The sequence below is a fragment of the Phalacrocorax carbo genome, chromosome 3, assembly GCF_963921805.1.
Source record: "Phalacrocorax carbo chromosome 3, bPhaCar2.1, whole genome shotgun sequence".
In the NCBI taxonomy this organism is placed as follows: Eukaryota; Metazoa; Chordata; class Aves; order Suliformes; family Phalacrocoracidae; genus Phalacrocorax; species Phalacrocorax carbo.
The window spans coordinates 6,814,009-6,834,456 of NC_087515.1; the positions used below are offsets into that span (position 1 = coordinate 6,814,009).

A 20,448-nucleotide genomic window follows, 5' to 3' on the forward strand; every position below is an offset into this window, starting at 1 on the left:
TACTCCGTTAATATCAGAAATCCGACTGGGTAAATGACTGCTATATTAGAGTTCCAGGCTTTAATAAGCCCTTTTACAGACTGTTGTTCTTTGTGTTCTTTCCTTCTGCTGGAGCTGATCCTATTGTAAGTCACTGCAAAAATGCTTTGTTACAATGTCCTTCCAAATCACCGGCAACTCCTCCTGTATTTACCTTTGTGTCACTGACAGCAAAGTTTTTATTTATTTAATCTATGGTGTGATCTAGAATAGCTTAATTTAAACTTCCTCCCATTTTTTCCCCCCTTTGACCATAACCTTGTAGAGGCTAGCTTAAAAATCTTGCCTATTAGCAGCCAAGCACCCTGCTGCTAATTTAATACACCGTGTAGGAAGCAAAGAAGGGGAATTTGGTACGTAATAGAGGAAGGAAATAGTTTTCAGTACTGCGATGATAACATTTTAAATTCAAGGTAAACCAAGGAGATTAATCTGAGGAATGCAAAACAGCCAGCCCCACAAGTGCTACTGATACTTTATAATCCATCATTAATCTACCACTGGGAAGTCTCATTTCATCAGAGCAGCAAGCACTAGGATATGAAGAAAAATTTGCTAATAATATGTCAAAAACTCCTTGAATTCAACTTCTGAAGTTCCCATTCCGTGAGATGACAGCACCAACAGTGACAGCACTGCTAGCAGCGAGCCTCCAGTATTTTCTGGGCCTGAAATAAAAAGTGACAAGCTTATTGGCATATGAAATAAAACTGAGGGAGAGAAGAGTAGGACGCTAGGAGGGTAACAGGCCTGGTCTTGTTCTCACTGAAGTTAGTGGGAATCAAACCAGGCAGTCTGATGAAAATAAAAACTCACTGCTTCAGCCTACAGGATACCTTACTGTGAGACACAGCCACATTTTGGAGGGCATTCTTTTTTTTAATCATGCTATACTTCATGGTATAATATGTATTTATTTTTAGAAAAACACCCAAGATTTTTCAGATCTTTTTGTGTAGAGTTTGAGGCAAGATCAGCATGAAACTCAACCTTCAGTCCAAAACAATTACGTTCACTTCTTCTGAAATAGCAGGTTATCTAAACTGCCTCAGAGGTCAAAGCAGCAAAAAATATATATTTTTTAAAATTGTATTCTTGTATCCAACAAAGACATTTTATGGTTTGGAGGGATTGGAGGAAAATGTTGATTTGTGGATCAAGCTGGCATTAAAAAACCAGATGAAGCCATTCTCTTCAGAGAGTCAGTATTTTGATGGTATTCTGGAATACAGTCATATGTTCTTATGTGATCCAAAGCTGTTACCATTGCGTTGAACTGCTGATTTTCCAGGTGTACACCCCCCCCTTCAAATTAATAATTTGCCAGTAGTATATATTAATTCAGGGAACTGGTAAATAAGACCCAATGGCATTAGAGAAAGCTGTCCTGTTTTCCACTAAGGAGTTATGCTCATACAGTTTAACCTCTTCAGATATGTTACAGACATCTGCTAAAATACATGTGCGGTACTTACATTTACGGTACTCTGTGTGTTTACTTTTTTAAAACTAGAAGCATGAAACCATCTTAACAATCTTTTTTTACCTGCTTAAGCTATGAACTGATGAAAGAAACCACAAATATGGGAGCCAGCTATTAAAGACATAAGAGGTCCAACACCTTCACTACTTCAGGAAAAATTCTGGATAAAAACCTTCAGTCCAAACAATGACGTTCACCTCTTCTGAAAAACAATACCGGATTTTTGTAACTGCAGCTCTTACAACTAGTGCTGCTGAAAACTACTGTGAAACATTTCAATCTCAGGACCTCAGCTGCTAACGCTAACTGAGAACAGAAAACAAGCTGTTTGCAATACTGTAATGAGCTGTGGCAATTTTGTTATTTTAGATGGGAATGTTAATGATGAGCCACAAACGCAAGTCGTAACAAAGCCGTTGAGAAGCAAGCTGTATGCCCTATATTCCCCTCCCTTGCTGTTCCAGTTAAAACCATACATGCGGAAGGGCAAATGAAAATGTTGCCATGGTGATCGGAGCAGTTACCAAATCATGTACAGTGTAGGAAGGATTCCCTAAAGAACCTTATTAAGCTTTTTGTTGCTCCTTTTTAACAAATATTTTCAGAAAGCCATTTTAATTTCACTGTCAATAAAATAGCTACTCAGTTAGCTGAAGCCTATTTCTCTACCCCCCAAAATAAAGCTGAACACTCCATGCATTAAGAAATATTCTTGTTAAAAGTGAGGGATGGGAATCTTAAGCTGAAAACTTCAAAATAGGAACCAAGGACAAACCTAGCCCAGACAAGACCTGGTCAAGACATTTGAGTGTTTTTCAGAATGGGTACTGCAAAGCCGTTCTGTGCCTTCAAGACAACGGGTGTCTGCAGCTGCCAAATTAACAACCAAACCTTTAAAGGAAAGGCATCCCAGAAGCTATCAATTAGAAAGAATATTGGTTTTTTACAATAACATTACAGGAAGTAAATGAACGTGCAGGTTCTCTGTTAGGCAGGTGTGGTGCATGAGCCGGCCTGCAGCACAGCCACAGCCCAAAGCCACCTGTCCCGTGTGACCGGACTGCCAGCTGAATGCAGCTGGGTGCGGTGCGTTATCCAAGCTGGTCGGCAAAGGGAACAAAACTTGTGCGACGCAGGCATCTTGTATTTCTACCGCTCAAAACAGTACAACAAACATGGGTGGAAACTGCTAAAAATAAGCTGGAGCAGGGATGTGCACTTTGGGCTAAATGCAAATGGCTTCATTCACCAAACTGCCCCTTTTTTAGCATCTAAATTCAGCATTTCAGTATATCCCAAGGCCCTCAGTTCCTCAGCTAGTCTTTGCCTTACAGCTATCAAAGATGCTTATGGAATACAAGTTTGTGCAGAGGAAGCACCCTCTGTTATGGGTGGCTGTTCAGAGCCTCAATCCAATCAGACTAGTGCAACTCTCCAAGGAAACTGCCTCCCCCCTTACCTGTGGGGCTGACTTGACTGGCGTTTCCGAGGAGTGACATTTCCATTTTACTGACACACTCCACATATAATGTACTGCAGTGAAAAATCATATATATCTGTATATATATAACACATATATCAGACCAGAGAGGAGTGTTAACTTTTTTTTGAAGAATTAAAAAAGTCAATAATGTAAGTTATTTCCATCAGATGCCTTGACTGAGCTTGATTTTACTTAATGAAGACGACAGATCAGTCATTCCATACCTCATTCTTTTCCTCTCACTGCACTTTAAACAAGCTCAAAACAAAAAACCTCCCAGAACCTCTACAAATTACTTGCTGATAACTTGTTTGTGACTAATTTGTGGCTTCAAAATATACAAACTTAGTGGCCATCGATGGCCCAGTGGTCTTGATGCATATTCCAGAACAACGTTCATTTACCGTTTCTCTCCATCCCCATAAAGTCTTGCTCTCATGAGCAAAAGCACATAGAGAGCTGCTCAGGAAGTGTAATCCCCCTCCCTGCACTGACCAGTGCAGATTTACACCCTCCACTAAGACCCTCAGGAACAGCTGATATATTACAGTTCAGTTTACTTTCTAAAATAATTTAAATCATTATCATTCAAAATAAGATAGAAGCAGCCACGTTTTTCTACAGTTTTATTGATGCAGTCCTGGTGCGTAACTATACATCTTCATTTTGCTTGTAGTTACAATGCTGCTTTACTAAGATTGGTTTTATAGTCAAGTTTATTACAGTCTTCACAAAACATATTTATAAACATCACTTACTGTATAAGACTGGTCGTTCCAAACATCGTAAATCACTGCCATTTTTTTCCTAAATAGTGCTACTTGAGGAAAGGTCACACTACTCTCGTTAGATAAAAATTTTTAAAAGCAAATGAATTAAATTCATCTTCCAAAGAAAATAAGAATGTTAAAAATAGCTTCAGAATTGGTATGACTCATTTAGGTCTCAGAAAAATCTATGACTGACAAAGACATCACAGCTAAGTTTTTCTCATTTTTAGGTGGAACTTCCCGCGTTCCAAACTTGTGCCCATCGCCCCCTGTCCTGTCACTGGGCACTATTGAAAAGAGCCTAGTCCCATCGTCCTGACACCCTCCCTTTAGATATTTATAGGCATTGATGAGATCCCCCCTCAGTCTTCTCTTCTCCAGGCTGAACAAACCCAGGTCTCAGCCTTTCCTCATACGGAAGATGCTCCAGTTCCCTGATCATCTTTGGTAGCTCTTCGCTGGGCTTGCTCAAGCAGTTCCCTGTCCTTCTTAAACTGGGGGGCCCAAAACTGGACACAGATTCACAGAATGGTGGGGGTTGGAATGGACCTCTAGAGAACATCCTGTCCCACCCACGTGCTTGAGCAGGCACACCCAGAGCAGGGGGCACAGGAACGCATCCAGGCAGAGTTTGAATGTCTCCAGGGAAGGGACTCCACAGCCTCCCTGGGCAGCCTGTGCCCCTGCTCTGGCACCTGCACAGGAAAGACGACATCTACAATTTGATACTGTAATCAATACTCTCATTAAGACCAAAAGAATCTTTATGAAGAACTGAAATTAAAGTTGTACATTGGTCTGAAAGATAAGGATTATCTTGCATTTTTTAGGACTTCTAAAATTTTTCTTTTTACCAGAAAATGCACTACCTCCTAAAAATATTGTACTTATAGGCTAAGTATTGACATCTGAAGAAAAAAAAGCTAAAACTAAAAGCATGCAACATTGATACCAAATTGTAGCAGAAGACATTTTTAATGGAAAACTGACTCAAAGGATAGTACAAAAGAGTTTCTTCTCCCTAAAGGGATTTTCGGATGCAGGCACTGGAATAATAAGGGGATCTTCTCCAATATGAGCATCACAATATGCCAATAAATCTGCTGCAGCCTTGGATACCTAATAGAAGAGAAGAGAGAACTACTGTAATACTTGATTCTGAACCAATCCGCATTGCACCAATATTCTTCACACAACATATGATAATCTATCACAAAATAGGAGTAGATTAGTAATTTAAAGGATAAACCAGAGACCAAACACTGAACTTACTCTTACTAGGCCTAGTAACCTTACATACATATTATTTAACATAGTGACATGAAATGGTATCAGTTTATATGATTCGTGTTCAGCTGTTCCTCTCCATCAGAAGGAAGGTCAGGAGCATATACTCATTAAAAACATGCATGTGCTAATGGCCCATAAGCAATAGGGACTCTCCCTGAAGCGTGTTTCCGCTGAGGCTGCCTGCTTCAGTGCCTATTTCCAGTCATTAGAGCAGCAAGGCTCTAAGGTCTTCCACCTTACACTTACACGCTCTCTCTACCCTGTGCTCCTCTGGATGCAAAACAAACAGTTCTTTAGGCACATGACCGTGGGATTAAAAAGAGAAAATAAATCAGGAGCAAAACTTGATCATCGTGTGTCATAGCTCTCATTTAAGCTAAATACTGCCCTTTTCAATGAAGTCAGACTAGTACCTTCTGCTTAGTATGTTGTTATAAGTAGTACTTTATTCATTGCATTAATTTAAACTTGAGCATTACCTTAATATTTTTATACTTCTAAAACAAACAATTCTATAGTCTCCAAATTCAGAACGTTTGTTTATGCTTAGTGAAAAGTCCTACAAGTGTGTTAGCATACAGGATATTTTGCATGAAATGAAAAATTAAATATTAAACCCTTTCAGCTGTAGCTGAAACCAGCCTTGTGCCATAAGAATACTGGTGACATTAGGCCACTGTGGCTCATTTATTTTTTCAAGAATTTAGAATGTATATATGAAATATTTTTGTTCTGCACCATTAGCAAGATATTTACAAGTATCTGTATGTCTTTGCTTTGTTTAATCATTATTAATATTATGACAGAGTTGAGAAAATGAGATAGGAAGTCTTTACAAAAAAGCCTTTTCTCTGAGCACCCTGAGAGCTTCTCCTGAGTCAAACACTGAGGTCAGTGTGTTTGCACAACTATAGTGAAGTGGAAAAAAAAAAACAAAACTCAGATTTCTGCTGTTTTCCTAGCAGGTGTGTCATCACTGTTGGCTTTAGCATCCCCACACCCTGCTTGCTTTGGCACACGTCCAGCCTGTAGTAGGCTTCAGATTAGACCTATGAAGTCAATGGATGTTGGATCAGGATTCACATGAAATTTAAATACACTTCTGGAAGAAAATAACTGACATTTTATGTTTTAAATATCCACTAAAACATGCCTTTGTAGGATGCTTAAACCCATAAAGTACCTATGGTTGGCATCCCAGTATAGACTAGCCTGCTAGCAGAGGAAGCAATGGTGTTTGGGTGTTCAGATTACTTAAACTTAGTTTGCCTTTGAATCGGCCTGTAAGACAAAAGTGTGGGCAGAGACATCACATGTGAACAACAGATTGCTGGGCCAACGCCAAGCAGAAGACTGAGCACTGGACTGAGCAGATCAGAGATATTCAGAAGGACCAGTGCTTCCCAAAAGAGAAGGAGGTCAAACAAAATATGTGTGGAATATGATGGACTTCAAAGTAAAAAGAAAGGATTGTAATTATTTTCAGACATAGTTCAATTAGCAACTTGCTAAACAATGACAAAAGAATGAGGCTTGGCGTGTGAGGGCACTGTCTCGAACAGAGAGGTAGAACTGTAATAGACAAACAGAAAACTTAGGAATCCTACCATATTCCCAAATTTCATTTAAATTTACTTGTGAATCTTTAAAAAGCAGAATCTCCAAAGAGAGGCACAATGGACATGGACTACAAAATTCCTATCAAGCCCAAGAAAGATCAAAAGACATCAAACACACTTTTCTCTGTTAATGACTGATGCTGTACCTCAGCAAAGTATAAGCTAGCATAGAATGCATCCACTGAAAAGGAGGTTAGCATGTTTCCGGTAATGTCAGGATGAATGTACCACCACAGCATTCTGGACAAGTATTTTCAATTAATGGCAATCACCAGTACATTCATAATTATTTAACGTACACATTTTCACTTTTCTATTGTCCTTCAAACTCAGCTGCATGTCTCAAATCAAAGCAGTTCTATGCTCTAACTAATTTATTAGCTGGTCCTGAACTCTTGTGTTCAAACCAAGCAAGTCAAGCTCAGAGCCACAGGTGCCCACGAAAAGCTCAGTGACATTTTCAGTGCTATGTCATAACAAATGTTACTGCCATAAAACCTAATGGAGAGCTAGTCTAATTCTCTGGGTCCCAAAGACAGGGTTTATTAAAGATGCCCAGCACATTTTGTCTTCAATTATTAAGCTACTGAATAAGTTATTTTATTCATGAAACCAACAATCTTTTTAAGTAGACTGACCCTACAGGAGCAGAGAACCAACGCTGCACTCAAACAGACCCGACCTTCCCATAACTACCTTGTTTGTTCCACATACGGATAAGTGGCATCAGACCAAGTACACTGCTTTTCATTCGATGGAAGAAAAGTACAATTTCAATCATTACTCTTAGCAGCGATAAACCCAGTAATATAATTTTCTGTTTCTCTACCCATTACTGTGCTTTGACATCATATAACAATGAAAAGGATATTCACTAGCAAAAGCACAACACAAATTTTTGTATCTAACTTGTCCTCCAGCGTGCTGGCAGGAATGCCAAACATCATGAACAGATCAAGCACTTTATTCAATGTCACAGTGTTTAATTCACAAATTAGTTTGCTTCTGGACAAACCATAATTCATAGTACAATTTAGTAGAAAACAAACCTGCAACTAGGAACCGAGGAACATGATCACATTTCGGCACATTGTCAAACTTCCCAGGCTGTACTAGGCCATGTATTTTCATCTTTTAAAAAAAATTAAAAGTCTGGGGAGGAGGAAGCCCCCCATTGGGGTTACAAAACTGAATTATGGCCCTTTCTTCACTTAAACTGGAGTAGCTTAGGCTTGTGCAGAGGAATAGTAACCATTTACTATGGGGAGTTAAGGTGCTGATGACATTCCAGTAGCACTGAAAACATTGGTTCCTGTGGCTGTGAGCAGCATTGGCGAAGTCAGAACTGTGGCCAAAAAAAGGGCAAAATACAACATTGCTTCCAGCAAGCTTCCTGCTCAGTGTTGTTATTCAGAACAACAGCGGCGGAAGCCCCCCGCATTGAGCATTGCATCAGGGCTACAAGCAGAAAGGTCAGCATGCAGAGGTCGCCTAACAGCCAATACTGTGGTTTGTTACTACAGAGTAACATGCTGATCATCCAGTTTGTGTCATGGAGGAAGTTAAATGAAGACCGCCCCATTACAGCTTTTATTCACTTTTAGGTTTATTTGTAGCTGAATGCTGCCGGACAGTTTCAGAATAGCTTTTATCAAGAATTAAAATAAACATGTGTAATTTGAATATTCAAATGAAGTTAACACATTTATCATGTCAGCTCTCCTACGCAAGACAGCTTGGTCTGCAGATTCAAAGTAATTCATACATATTGCAGAAGCAGCTAAAGAAAAAAAAACCAGACTTGTTTGATTGATGAATTCTAACACAAAGTTAACATTTCTTTTTTTTTAATCTTTTAAAGCCCATAGATAGAGGTGATAGAGTGTATATGTATCACGCCGGTCTTACATTTTATACAATTACTTTTATTCTGTGTAGTGAAAAATTCGTCTGGTTGTCAAATTACCAAAATGAAAAAAACCAACAAAACACGCAACCCCAATGCTTTAAAGAATTAGTCTCAGGACAACTGTGGAATTTTGCCATTATGTTTCAGAACAACAGAGGTGATAAAAACAGCTAAAGTTAGAATATAATCCTGTTAGCTGCGCTAATAATTATAACCTTCAATGACAGGGCAAAATGCTGCAATTACTGTGTCATCTGTCTTGTCATAGATTGTGACTAATTACCATCCTTGCTATGACACCCACTCTGCTTATCCTTTACATCTAAAACAAAGAGATTCACACATATTTATTGGCAGTCCCACTTCTTACCTCCCAACACTATTCAGAACCACTTAGGAATATTTTCTACCTTCTTAAGAAAAAAGAAAATGGAATAATAACTGATACACCACGATTCTTAAATGTCAGAGCACCCCTTGCTTTCCTGCTTGCAAAGAGAAGGTTAAATAGTGCTTTATTCTGGGGACAACTGTGAAAAAAGCACCAATATTATCTTTGCTTTCTCTACTTTACTGCTAACATCTTTGGAAGACACATTATTCTATACGTCATGAGGCTACTGTTTGTCTGATTTCATTTTTTATGTTTCCTAGCTTGAAACCAGCGCCTCCTGCTTTCTGCTGACTTCTCCATTATAATTCTAGCCATTCCTTCTGCAGGGAAGTAAGGCAGGTTCAATTTATGATTCTTCTGGGATTCTTACAGTTCACAAAAACCCACCACAGTCATACTCCTTCCAACAACGGATCAATACACCAATAACTTCATCCTCCCCTTTTAAGTTGTCCTGTTTCTTTTACACCTCAACAGCAAGTTGTCTTTGTGGAACCTCAAAACACTGCATTGCTTGCTGCTCTGACTGGTTATGGGACTTGATTTTTGAATCAGTTGAAAAATCCAGAACACAGCAGTGAATGGGCAACTATCATCATACTTCTAACTACAAGATTTTAACTGAGCAGGCCTAACTCTTGCTGGTTACAGCAGCAACTATGCACAGGAAACAAAATGGCTTTGTAGTAAAAAAGTGAGCTGGAACTTCTGATTACCTTAGTCAGCAATGCAGGCACCTTGAAAATTTCCTTTTTAATGTTAACAATGTGGTCTTGTCTATAATGGGAATAACTGCTTGCTTATAGCTACTTGCAAAACAGTGTTTAATTAAATTATTTGGAAAGCACTGACCTTTTGTTAAATGTCTAACTAGTTCAAGCACATGCAAAACACCAGAAAAAAAAGGACGTAAGTTCATTTCTCTACCTTTACAGTTATGATCTGGGAACTCAAAAGCTCCCACTGAAACCACTGGAAAGTCTCTTGGTAAAATCTGGCTACACTGAAACACACACTTAACTGTTTCCAAGATTAAAAGGCAAGGCAGATCTTGAGGGAATAAAAAGCCAACCAGTCTGTTCTCACAATTCCTCCTATAATTTCTAGATTTTCTTTGAACAATTAAGACATCTGGTTTATGTTTGTACAGTAACCCTCAGAATACTGAAACACATCAGATTCTCTTTGGTGTCCTTTTGGTCCCAAGCTGTTTTGAAAGGTGAAATAATTGCACTTTCAAGCAATCTGATTTTTAGGTCTGCCACAGTTGCTAATAACTGTGTTCTTTTTAATTAAACTAACTAAAAATAATTACATATGTAAGAAAGACATAGGTTAAGAACTTTATACATTTAACTAATCAAGCTGCCTGCATAACTGAGCTAACGATGTGGTATGTGACAGTTATCACTGACTCTATAAAAGCAAGTTTAAGACAATCTACTAAGTATCAACAATTTCAAATTCCAGTAATCTGGCTCATACTTTTCCAACCCCTTCCTCTGCTGCCCATGCACACCCACTCCTTCTTGTCAGTTCTGCTGTTCATGCAGCTGCAATATGACCTGAATAGGGGGAGTAACCCCACCGAACACTGAAAAGGCAGACCTTCCCTTACTGAAGGAAACAGAAATACCTGTCCCTGTGAACAGGCATCGACTACATGATGAATTTGTCAAAACACTATACAGGATGGAAACTACAGTTTTGCAAATTCAGTGCTCTTACAAGACATTGCTGTAAACTGCAACAAAATGAAACAACTGAAATTTGTTTTCATATAAGCAAGATTAACTACTCGTGAATTGCACTATTATTTCTGAATTATAAATACTATATTTCTAATCAGTGAGTTTATAATCTGATACTATTTTTAAATTGTAATTATATACTATTGTCCCCATGCTGACTGCATGCAGGATTTCCCCATGCAGGATGGATAGATGGACAGACTGAGTTAAGACTACATGAAGAATTTAATGTACAACATTTCTAAACTGTCTTACTGAGTTTGTAACCTCAGTTACAAACAGTTACAGTTTGTACAGCTGTTTGCAGAAAAACTGATTATTTAAATGCACTCCTTTTTCTAGTCTTTCCATCTCTAAACTTTTCTTAATTGTAGAAGCTAGATTTTTCATCCAAATAATTATTCCCTATTTTCAGAGGCGGAGAGAGTGTGCAAGAGATGAGCGCTGTTTTCTTAAAACTTTCTGTGACATTACTAGTTTCTAGGTGCTTGATTTAGTCACAAAATTTTAGCATAGTGGAAGGCAGAATGACAGGGAAGAATAACCCCACAGGCTTTTCTGGTTAAAAGTGTTGAGAACCTCTCTTTCTTAGTGCCTTTAGTTAAAACATTTAACCCACATATATTTAGAGGCGTGATAAAACAAAATCTTCACATACAACGGGCTATCAAGTGTGAAGAATCGTAACTGAGCACTGCAATCATACATTTTTTGTGCAATGCTGTCTGTGCTAAAACAAATAAAAGCCATTCAACTCGTCTCATCATTATTGAAAAGTATTGCAATCTCTTAAAGACTTATTCCAGTTCTTACAGGACAGCTTACCCTACACCAAGAAACCTGAGCTGCACTTACATTCAGCTACAGGTGACAAAGAAGAGCACCTGAAGTGCATGTGCCAGCTGATCTTACATATTTCACAAAATACCCCTTTTGACAGATGTAACAGGCAGACTAGAAGCCAGTCTTTGAAAATCACTTTGCTAGAGCCAAGGAGTTAGTATGTAACTAATTCACAGTACTGAATACCAGTTTATAGCTCAACACAGAATTCTGACTTCAGCTGATCGAGTCTTTCTGCAATATTAAAGGGAGGCTGTACCGCAAACTAGCGAGTGGATTCAAAATATCAACAAGTCTACATTTACCTTCATCCTATCCATGTATGCTTCCATTTTTAATTGTTCCACAGCTTTCCTGGCTTGAGATATATTGGTTGTACTGTTTGACACCAATTCCTTCATTTTGTTTTTCCTAGAAGAGACAAAGTTGACACAATTTAAAAGTACAGGTAGCAAACAGAGCAATTGGTGAGAAGACCGTTATCTGGAATCTAACCAACCCTCACCCACCACATTGACACTGCCAGGCTGTAGGTCACAAATACAAACCAAACACATTTCTATTCTCTTGTTCAATAGCACCTTGTTGCACTACATATTTGTGTCCTCAACTGCCAGTATTCAGTCTGAATTCTGCAAACAACGTACAAACGCAGAGCACATGGCATTATTTGAGCATAGAAATGGTTGCCCTGGTTCAGATTACCAATGCAGAACAGCTGTTTCACAAAGAGACCTTGCAGCCATTACACAGGATGGCTCTATACACCAGTTAACACATGAAAACAAGTTCAGAAATGTGTGCAATGGAAACGAATGCCAGACTGCTCTCACCAAGCATCAGAAAGAGAGAAACTTTAAGACAATGAGCCAAAATTCTGACTATAGATTTAGGGAGTTTAGAAATGAAGTAACAGATTAAGAAGTAGTAATGCAGTGGTTTCCCACTTTTTGCTTACACATCCCCAGTGATGTCTAAAGATGAGTACACACCAGTATAGTATACTATGCAGTATAGAAACACATTATGTTTTAAGAGATCTGCAGCTCTTGGGAAGGGACATCTAATTAAGGTATGTCAGTGTTTTGTTTTCTTGCATTGCTGCTCCCTGAGAGCTTGAGGGTAAGTCAACTTGTTATCATGCAGTCCTCAGCACTGTGACCAGATTAGTCAAGATTACTACATTTGAACCTTGAATAAACTTACAACATATATGCCCTAGGTGGTCTGCATGTTAGGAGACGTCACGGTGACACCAGTATGCAGCACCAGTCCAGCACAAGTAAGAGTTACTATTTTGAAGTCAGTGGAAGTTGAGCTCAGCCCATATGGAAAGAAAGATAAGATACAGATGACCTAGAGAGGTCCTGGACTAGTTATACTACTAAGTCTAGGTGCTGAGGTTTCGATCAGCCAAAACACTCGCCTATGGTCCTGTATATATGGTATACCCCAAATGCCAGCAAGATTAGTCTAGCAAGGAGTGTTATAAACCAATACAAAGTTAGGCAATGCAAAGCCAGGGTGTGAGAAGCAGCTGGGATGCAGGATAAAACACACAAAAGGAGGCATTTTTTATTGCTGCTAGAGGAGTTTTAGGCTCAGGTCTTTCAAAATGAATACTTCCGGCCTATTTCTGGACAAGAAGTGAAAACCTAGAACTACACAGACTTCCCTTCTTGAACCTCAATAGCTTACCTGATCCAGTCATGGGGGTATGAGATACAAACAGGAAATAAAGTAGGACACAGGAAACACCCTTTTAAAACAAATTATACATACAATGTCTTACGCATGTTAGAGTTAATAGAAGTACAGAATCCAGAGCACAAAAAGAATAGAGAAATAACATTTTAACTGCTTCGATTTCACAAAACACAGATGCTCAAAGACAAGGCAAAGATAGATGTTTCTTCTTTCTAAAACCAGTAACCTGTGCTGGAAAATGGCATAGTGGAATACAAATACAATGGTGAACCATGCTCAACAATAATTTGAAGAAGCAAAATAATATTTTTCAGCACTTTTATAAGACTAGGCAGGAAAAATGCTACCTTAAAATATATTAATTGTGCCAAATAAAACAAGAGGTTTAACATATGCCAAGATGAACAGGTTTTCTGTACATGTGTGTCATTTGAATGGAACACAAGTCTCCCCCTTGCACACACTCTGATGAATTAAGATCATGTCAGAACACAGTAGCTGCTTCTTTTTTTGTCTTGGTCTTTGTTTACAATCTTTTAACTCATATTCCTCACAAGGCACATGATTAAAGACATGCAGGGGAACTGGCTTTGCATAAAAATGCTCTGTATGGTACAGAACCCCACAACCAACCAACAGCCTCCAAACACTTTTCAGATGTGTTTTGACTTGCAGTGGACAAGTGGAAAGGATACGAGACCTTCACAAGAGCCAGAGTTCTGAATTACAGCTCATCTCTGGACTTTTTGTTCGACTCAACTCCCTAGCTTTTCAGTCTTGACCTATCCATAAAGATAAGAATAAACATACTTATCTTTGTTTACAGAATGATATCCCCACAAGTATGAATAATTTAAATTTTGTTACCATCTCCACAGCTAGACTACTAATGACGACAGAGCCAAAAAAGTCAAAGCTAAATGAAGTCACAGGGCAATTTCTACATCTGCCACAGCCCAAGTCCAAAGGCAAATTAGAAATTTAATTCTGAATAATACATTTAAATTGAGTTAAGCAACTGAAACTCCATGAACAGTCCAGAGAATTCCAGATCTCCCAAGGTTTTCTGACAATTCATTCACTCAAACCGTAAAAGTGATAAACGTTAGAGCTAGACAATTTGACCTGTCACTGGCTGCTTTGAAGTCGGCGAGAACACTGTTTCCAGTTCTTCCAGCTAGTTGTAAAGTATCTACTGAATAAGAGATTGAACTTAGACCATAATGGAATTTTGAAAAGGCTATTAGGCACAAAAATGCTTTAAAAAAAATCCAAATGTTTACAAAACAATGCCACAGACATAGTATGTCCTTACCTATATTCTGAAACAGCAAATGGGGACAAACTAAAAAAAGAAAATACATGTCTTCTCTGGTAAACTATTTCACTATATCAGAAAACAGAGTAAGAGGTTTCATAAAAAGAACTTTAAAAAAGAAAAAAGTCTGGAACTAGGTGTTTCAGACACTGGAGAAAATTTCCACTTATCCCAAGTAAGAGGTTTGTTTATACTCTGAAGCACAAACATTTGTTCTGTTTCAAATCCTGCTCTTACCCTGGCCTTTACACACACTTAAATATTTAACTACCTTATTTCTGGAAGTGCTTAGCATCCATTTAAGTATCTAATCTCTTTTTTCTCACAGGCAGTTCTGGTTCCAGAACTTTATAAGAGGGATTTCTCCTGTTTCACTTCTCACTTACCAAGCTACAAATACCTCTGCCTTCTCTCACTCTCTACAAATATAGTACATATTTGCACATCAGTTAAGGCCCTATTACACATGAATTCATGTTGACAATGAGAATTGTACTCACTTTCAAACCAGGCTGCGATGAACTGGTCCTCTTTGTAGCTCAGCTTTGGCTGAGGGCTGGTTCTGTTCTCCTTAGGACCTGTGATATTCTTTAATAACCTTAATATTCTTTAATGAAATAATATTGTTACTTAGAAATAAAGCTCTGGAGAGAAAAATTTTAATAACAAGAGAGTCTATTACACACCGTCTCCCTGAACGACCATCCCCTGGAAGGTGAGGAAGCCTCCTCCTTCAAACACCCTCTTATGGGATCTCTCTCAGTGGTTCCTTTGAGGCTGCAGCCTGACAAACAGCTCCAACCCTCTCTCCTAAGACAGCTCCTTTTAAAGTTGAGTATTCTCGAGGCCTTTAGACCCCTGGGATGGCACAAGAAGCTTTGTATTGTATCTGGGGGGCAGCCTAACAGGATCATAGAATCATAGAATGGTTTAGGGTGGGAAGGGACCTTTAGAGGCCATCTAGTCCAACCCCCCTGGAGTGAGCTGGGACATCTTCAACCAGACCAGGTTGCTCAGAGCCCCGTCCAGCCTGACCTTGAGTGTTTCCAGGGATGGGGCATCTACCACCTCTCTGGGGAACCCAGGACAGTGTTTCACTACACTCATCATAAAAAATTTCTTCCTTATATCCAGCCTAAATCTACTCCCTTTTAGTTTAAAACCACTTCTCCTTGACCAATTGCAACAGGCCCTGCTAAAAAGTTTGCCTCCCATCTTTCTTAGGGGTCCCCTTTAAGCACTGAAAGGCCACAATAAGGTCTCCCCCCAGCCTTCTCTTCTCCAGGCTGAACAACCCCAACTCTTTTAGCCTGTCTGCACAGGAGGGGTGCTCCAGCCCTCGGATCATTTTTGTGGCCACCTCTGGACGCACTCCAACAGGTCCATGTCCCTCCTGTGCTGAGGGCCCCAGAGCTGGATGCAGCGCTGCAGGGGGGCCTCACCAGAGCGGAGCAGAGGGGCAGAATCACCCCCCTTGACCTGCTGGCCACAGTTCTTTTGATGCTCAAAAGGCATAAGTTCTTCCTATCTTTTAAATTACCTAAACAGCCTTGAACCAGAAATTACCCAGCTGGGCTCAACTAATGTTCATTGCTGTTTGTTTTCCCAGCAGCCCCCTATTAAGTTAGATTGATACACACGTACACAGGTCCCGATAATCACCGTAGTTACAGTAACTATGTTAGCAATCAGACTATGTGCCGTCTACATGTTCTCAATACATGCCAGCAGACCTAGATTATACAGGAGCTCATTTATCCAGCATATTTTTATGCAGGGCACTGGGCTCATTAATCTAGTCCCTGTGACTCTTAGAGAAGAGGAACGCTGATCACGTTAACAAAGAACAGTGACAGCAGCTACACAGCCTTTTTCAGCCAAGTAGTTTCTGCTGACTGTCACACCACGCTAGTCAGCCGTTTCCTAAGCATTGCTCCTGAAAGCTGCATAGCGACAGCCTCCTAGCCAGCTGAATTTTCTGGGGTTTTGAGGTTTTTTACCTCACATGAACTTCATTCTTTTTTCTGGGTGCAGTGAACTCATTTGTGCCAAAGATCTTAACCTCCAGGGCTCATAAAAATGCTCATGAAGAGCAACTTCTCCTTATTTGTTTTTAGAATAGGTTAGCTTGTACCCAACAGCACTTCAAAGGCCAACTTATGATAACCCAGGAAGTTGCATAAATATTTGCAGGTACAGCTTTACCTTGCAAGGGATAAGGCGTGCAACCTACATTTACCAAACTTTATAAACACTTGTTAGTAAAATGCAGAAAAAGTCTGAAAAAATTAGTAATATAGAAGCAAAATAGAATTTAAGCTCTTCAGTACAGATTTCTACAAGCAACAGGGGTGAAAAGCTGGACTGCAAATTTTTGCCTCTCTGCTTCTAAGTACAACCTTAAAAAACCATACCAAAAGAGTGACCTGTAGAATTCATTCTAGAAAGCCCTAAACCCAATTGTTGCCTTCTATTTTCTTTCAGCAATCTAAAGTGATGGACCTGAAATTAGTAGGCAGAAGAACCCAGGGTTCACGACTCTGAAGAACACCTTCCACACAAGCTCTGTACTTCTTGAACCACGCAGCACCATAGAAAAGTTAACCCAACCAAGCAACTAAGTCCCAGTGACATTAGTGGGAATCATCCCTAAATAATGACCTGCAAATCACAGCCTAAATTGTGGAAAGATCCCCATGTTTAATTAGCCACTTGCAAACACAACAGGAATATAAACAGCAAAATTTATAGCCTCACAGCTGTTTCATGCCGGACTAGCGTGTTAAAGGAATTTCAGGGGAAGCTGCTATTAAGATATGAGAAACTTAAGAAACATCCCCATACTAAGAGCACTAGATAAGCTAGCATCACTGTCCACATGACACAGGGAATTTCGTGTTCATATGCATGGCACAAGGGGGACAGGAACAACTGCCTCTGTGACCTCACTCCAAGATTTACCGCACCTGGCATAGCTCTGTAAACAGAGAGGGAGGCTAAGGAATCCTTTTGCTTTCTCTATCCCATGGCTGCATGAAGAAATAATAGAAAATTACTACAACTTTATACTCCATCCACTAAGGAGAAGCTCAGTAGTATGAGCAGAAATGATTAGACTAAAGGCAAGACTATTGCTCACAATAAGAAGAGAATATAATTTTCATTCCATAAATCTGGTGACTTCAAAAAACAACTGCTCATCACGTAACTGCAAAAGAGCCAAACTTCAACAGCTTTCATCTAACATAGGTACTATACCCAGTCCAACCATTGAGTTCCAAAAATTCTTGCCACTGTGCCCAAATCTTTTAATGAAAAACATCATCTCACTTCTCAACATTTAAAAATCTAAGGAGGCAGTGGGTGAACCAATGTGACATTTCACAAGGACAATCTTTTTATGCAATATATTTATCACCAGCATACAGGTTATGGGCTTATGGGCACATACAGTCCAGCAAACCATCAGAGATCCAGAAAGTCTGAGCCAGAAGGATGAGACCTACCTACTCTTTTATCTCTTCCGCTAACTTTAAAAGATAGTTGTGGCATTTTAAAGAAATAGATGGGAAATTCAATTATTCTACTTAAATAATGTTTAAAACATGGCTGAACTGAATTGTAACATATAAAAGTAGAGAAAACGCCTCCGAGAAGCCTGGCACTTTATTACCTGCAGGACACAGCCGTTTGCCAGTTGTTATTCCAGTTTTCTGCCTCACTGCGCTACCTTAACCGTCTTGCTGTGCAGCAGTTTACAGCACCGCACGCTAACAACCACGGCCCGCAGCTGCCGGGCGGTAGGATTTGTCCCTCCACCGGCGCGAACCAGTCGACAGGAAAAGCCGCCCCTTCCCCGCGCCTTCACACCAGCGGCTGAAGGAAGAGGGGTGAGCAGGCTGGGCGGAGACCCCTCGCCCCCGTCCGCGGGAAGGGGTACCTGGGCACAAGGCAGGTTGTCGGAGCAGGGGGATTCCCCCACCGAAGACAACGACGGCCAGAGCCGAAGCCGACTTTTGGGGGTAACAGGGTAACTCCGCAGGGCGCGGCGTTGTTTACCGACAGCCCACGGGACCAACCGGGCTGCCGGCGCGGCGCTGGCGGCGGCCGAGGCCAGCCGGTCGCGCCCCGGGCGAGCGGAGGAAGCCGCGGGTTTCCCAGGACACCGGAGCCGCGACGGAGAAACCCCCGCGCCCAAGCGCCGCCACCGGCCGCCCCGCCCCGCGGCGTGTGCCCCCGCCGCCGCTCCACCTGCCCTCATCCCGCCTGCCCCCCACCCGGCGCCCCCTCCCGCCCCTCCGCCCCGCGGCGGGGTTTGGCCCGGCGGCGCCGGGGCACTCACCGTGCGGGGGCGGCAGCGGCGGCAGGGAGCGAGGGAGGCTGCTGGCAGCCCGGCTCGGCGCCCGGCGGCGGCGGCACATGGCGCGGCCGGCGCTGACGGGCGGGGCGAGGCGAGGCGAGGCGGCCAACGGCTGCCAACGGCTGCCGCCGCCCTCGCGCCTCCCGCCCCGCGGCCGAGGCGGCGCCCCCACCCGCTGGCAGCCCTCCGCCGCCCGCAAGGCGGGGAGCGGGCCGGGCCCTGAGGTGACCGTGAGGTGCAGGCAGGGCTCCGCACCCCGCCCGGACCCGCCTTCGGGCTCTGCCTGCCTCCGTCCCGGGCAGCGGCGTGCTGGCGAGCGCTCGCCGTCTTTCTACCGCTGCAGCCACCTACTTCTCCGATGGCGGCGAACGCTAGGGATCAGTCAGCCAGCCAGGTGTTTCTAATGCATCGAATGAGGAAAGCCTGTGAGACACAGGTTGGTTGGGCTGTCTGCCCCTTCCTCAGGCCCAGCAAAGGAAGGGTGAAGTTAAAAGCCCACCGCGAAAAATGGAGCACTAGGAGTGACCTTGTCAAGGCTAGTATGCCACAGTAAAACGCTTCAGCTTTATAGATCGATTTTTATATACTTCCCCATTACAAATTTGAGAGTCCAGCATAAAGGTCAGTAGCAGTTAAAGTGCCAATTAACATTAACTGAAAAATTAGTCTGCCAATAATTAATGCATTAGCAGGAATACCATCTGCACAATCTAATTTATTTTGTTCCCCAGTAAGGTGGCTGCTCCCTCTGGAAAGACATACATTTGTCACCCTTTTCTCTCACCCCACTATCAGCACTTTCTTTCATTCCATCTTAATAGAGCAGAAGCATTTCCAAGTCACATCTATTTTTTACACAGAACAGGGAAGAAGGTGCTTTGGAACAAGGGCAGCCTCTTCAAAAACTGAGTCAATGGCTTTTAGGGTAGTGGCTTGTGAGAAGGAAACGCAGCAGTAAGAAGGAAAACATTACTGAATATAAATAAGTTCATAAGCTTACTTTAAGTAGAGCTCCAGAAACTGATCAGAAACTTAACTGGCCCAGGGCTGCTGCTGTTTCATTCACATTTAATTGCATCATCATTCTACAAAAGGCTCTATTTATCAAAGGATTTACATGCTATTAGACAAAGAGCAGTTGCTTGATTATTTGAATCATCTGACAGTTGTCACTGATTTACACAATACTTCTACCACTGGATTCTAACAATTTTATTCTTTAAGCTAAGATGTAAGGGGCAAAATAGCTGTTTTAAAATGTATTTTCATTGTACATAAACAAGTTTTCTCTTTAATCTGCAAACTTATATGTTCCACCACAACCAGAAGTTTCCTACCAGAGTTGGCCTACAGGTTTTGAATGCAATGCCTATTAACAGCTAGCATGAATTTCTGTTCCTTAAATCTACATGAACTAACCCCTGACAAGGCTTACATAGGCTATATTCAATTGTGTTAGAGAATCTGGATTTCTTTTTCACT

General features: G+C 41.1%; 1 protein-coding gene across 3 annotated transcripts; it reads right to left on the reverse strand.

Annotated features, from left to right (window-relative positions):
* Positions 1-4,731: 4,731 nt before the first annotated feature.
* GNG4 (G protein subunit gamma 4) lies at positions 4,732-19,082 on the reverse strand. Of its 3 annotated transcripts, none has more exons than XM_064445740.1 (4): positions 18,949-19,039; positions 15,107-15,213; positions 11,887-11,992; positions 4,732-4,894 (listed from the first exon to the last, which is right to left on the reverse strand). In XM_064445740.1, the coding sequence occupies exons 3-4, from the start codon at positions 11,980-11,982 to the stop codon at positions 4,766-4,768; spliced, it is 225 nt and encodes a 74-aa protein (XP_064301810.1). In that variant the 5' UTR covers positions 11,983-11,992; positions 15,107-15,213; positions 18,949-19,039; the 3' UTR covers positions 4,732-4,765. The 3 variants fall into 3 exon arrangements, with proteins under 3 accessions (XP_064301810.1, XP_064301811.1, XP_064301812.1); XM_064445741.1 differs by having other exon boundaries at positions 15,107-15,184; positions 18,949-19,012; XM_064445742.1 differs by lacking the exon at positions 15,107-15,213 and having other exon boundaries at positions 18,949-19,082.
* Positions 19,083-20,448: the final 1,366 nt, after the last annotated feature.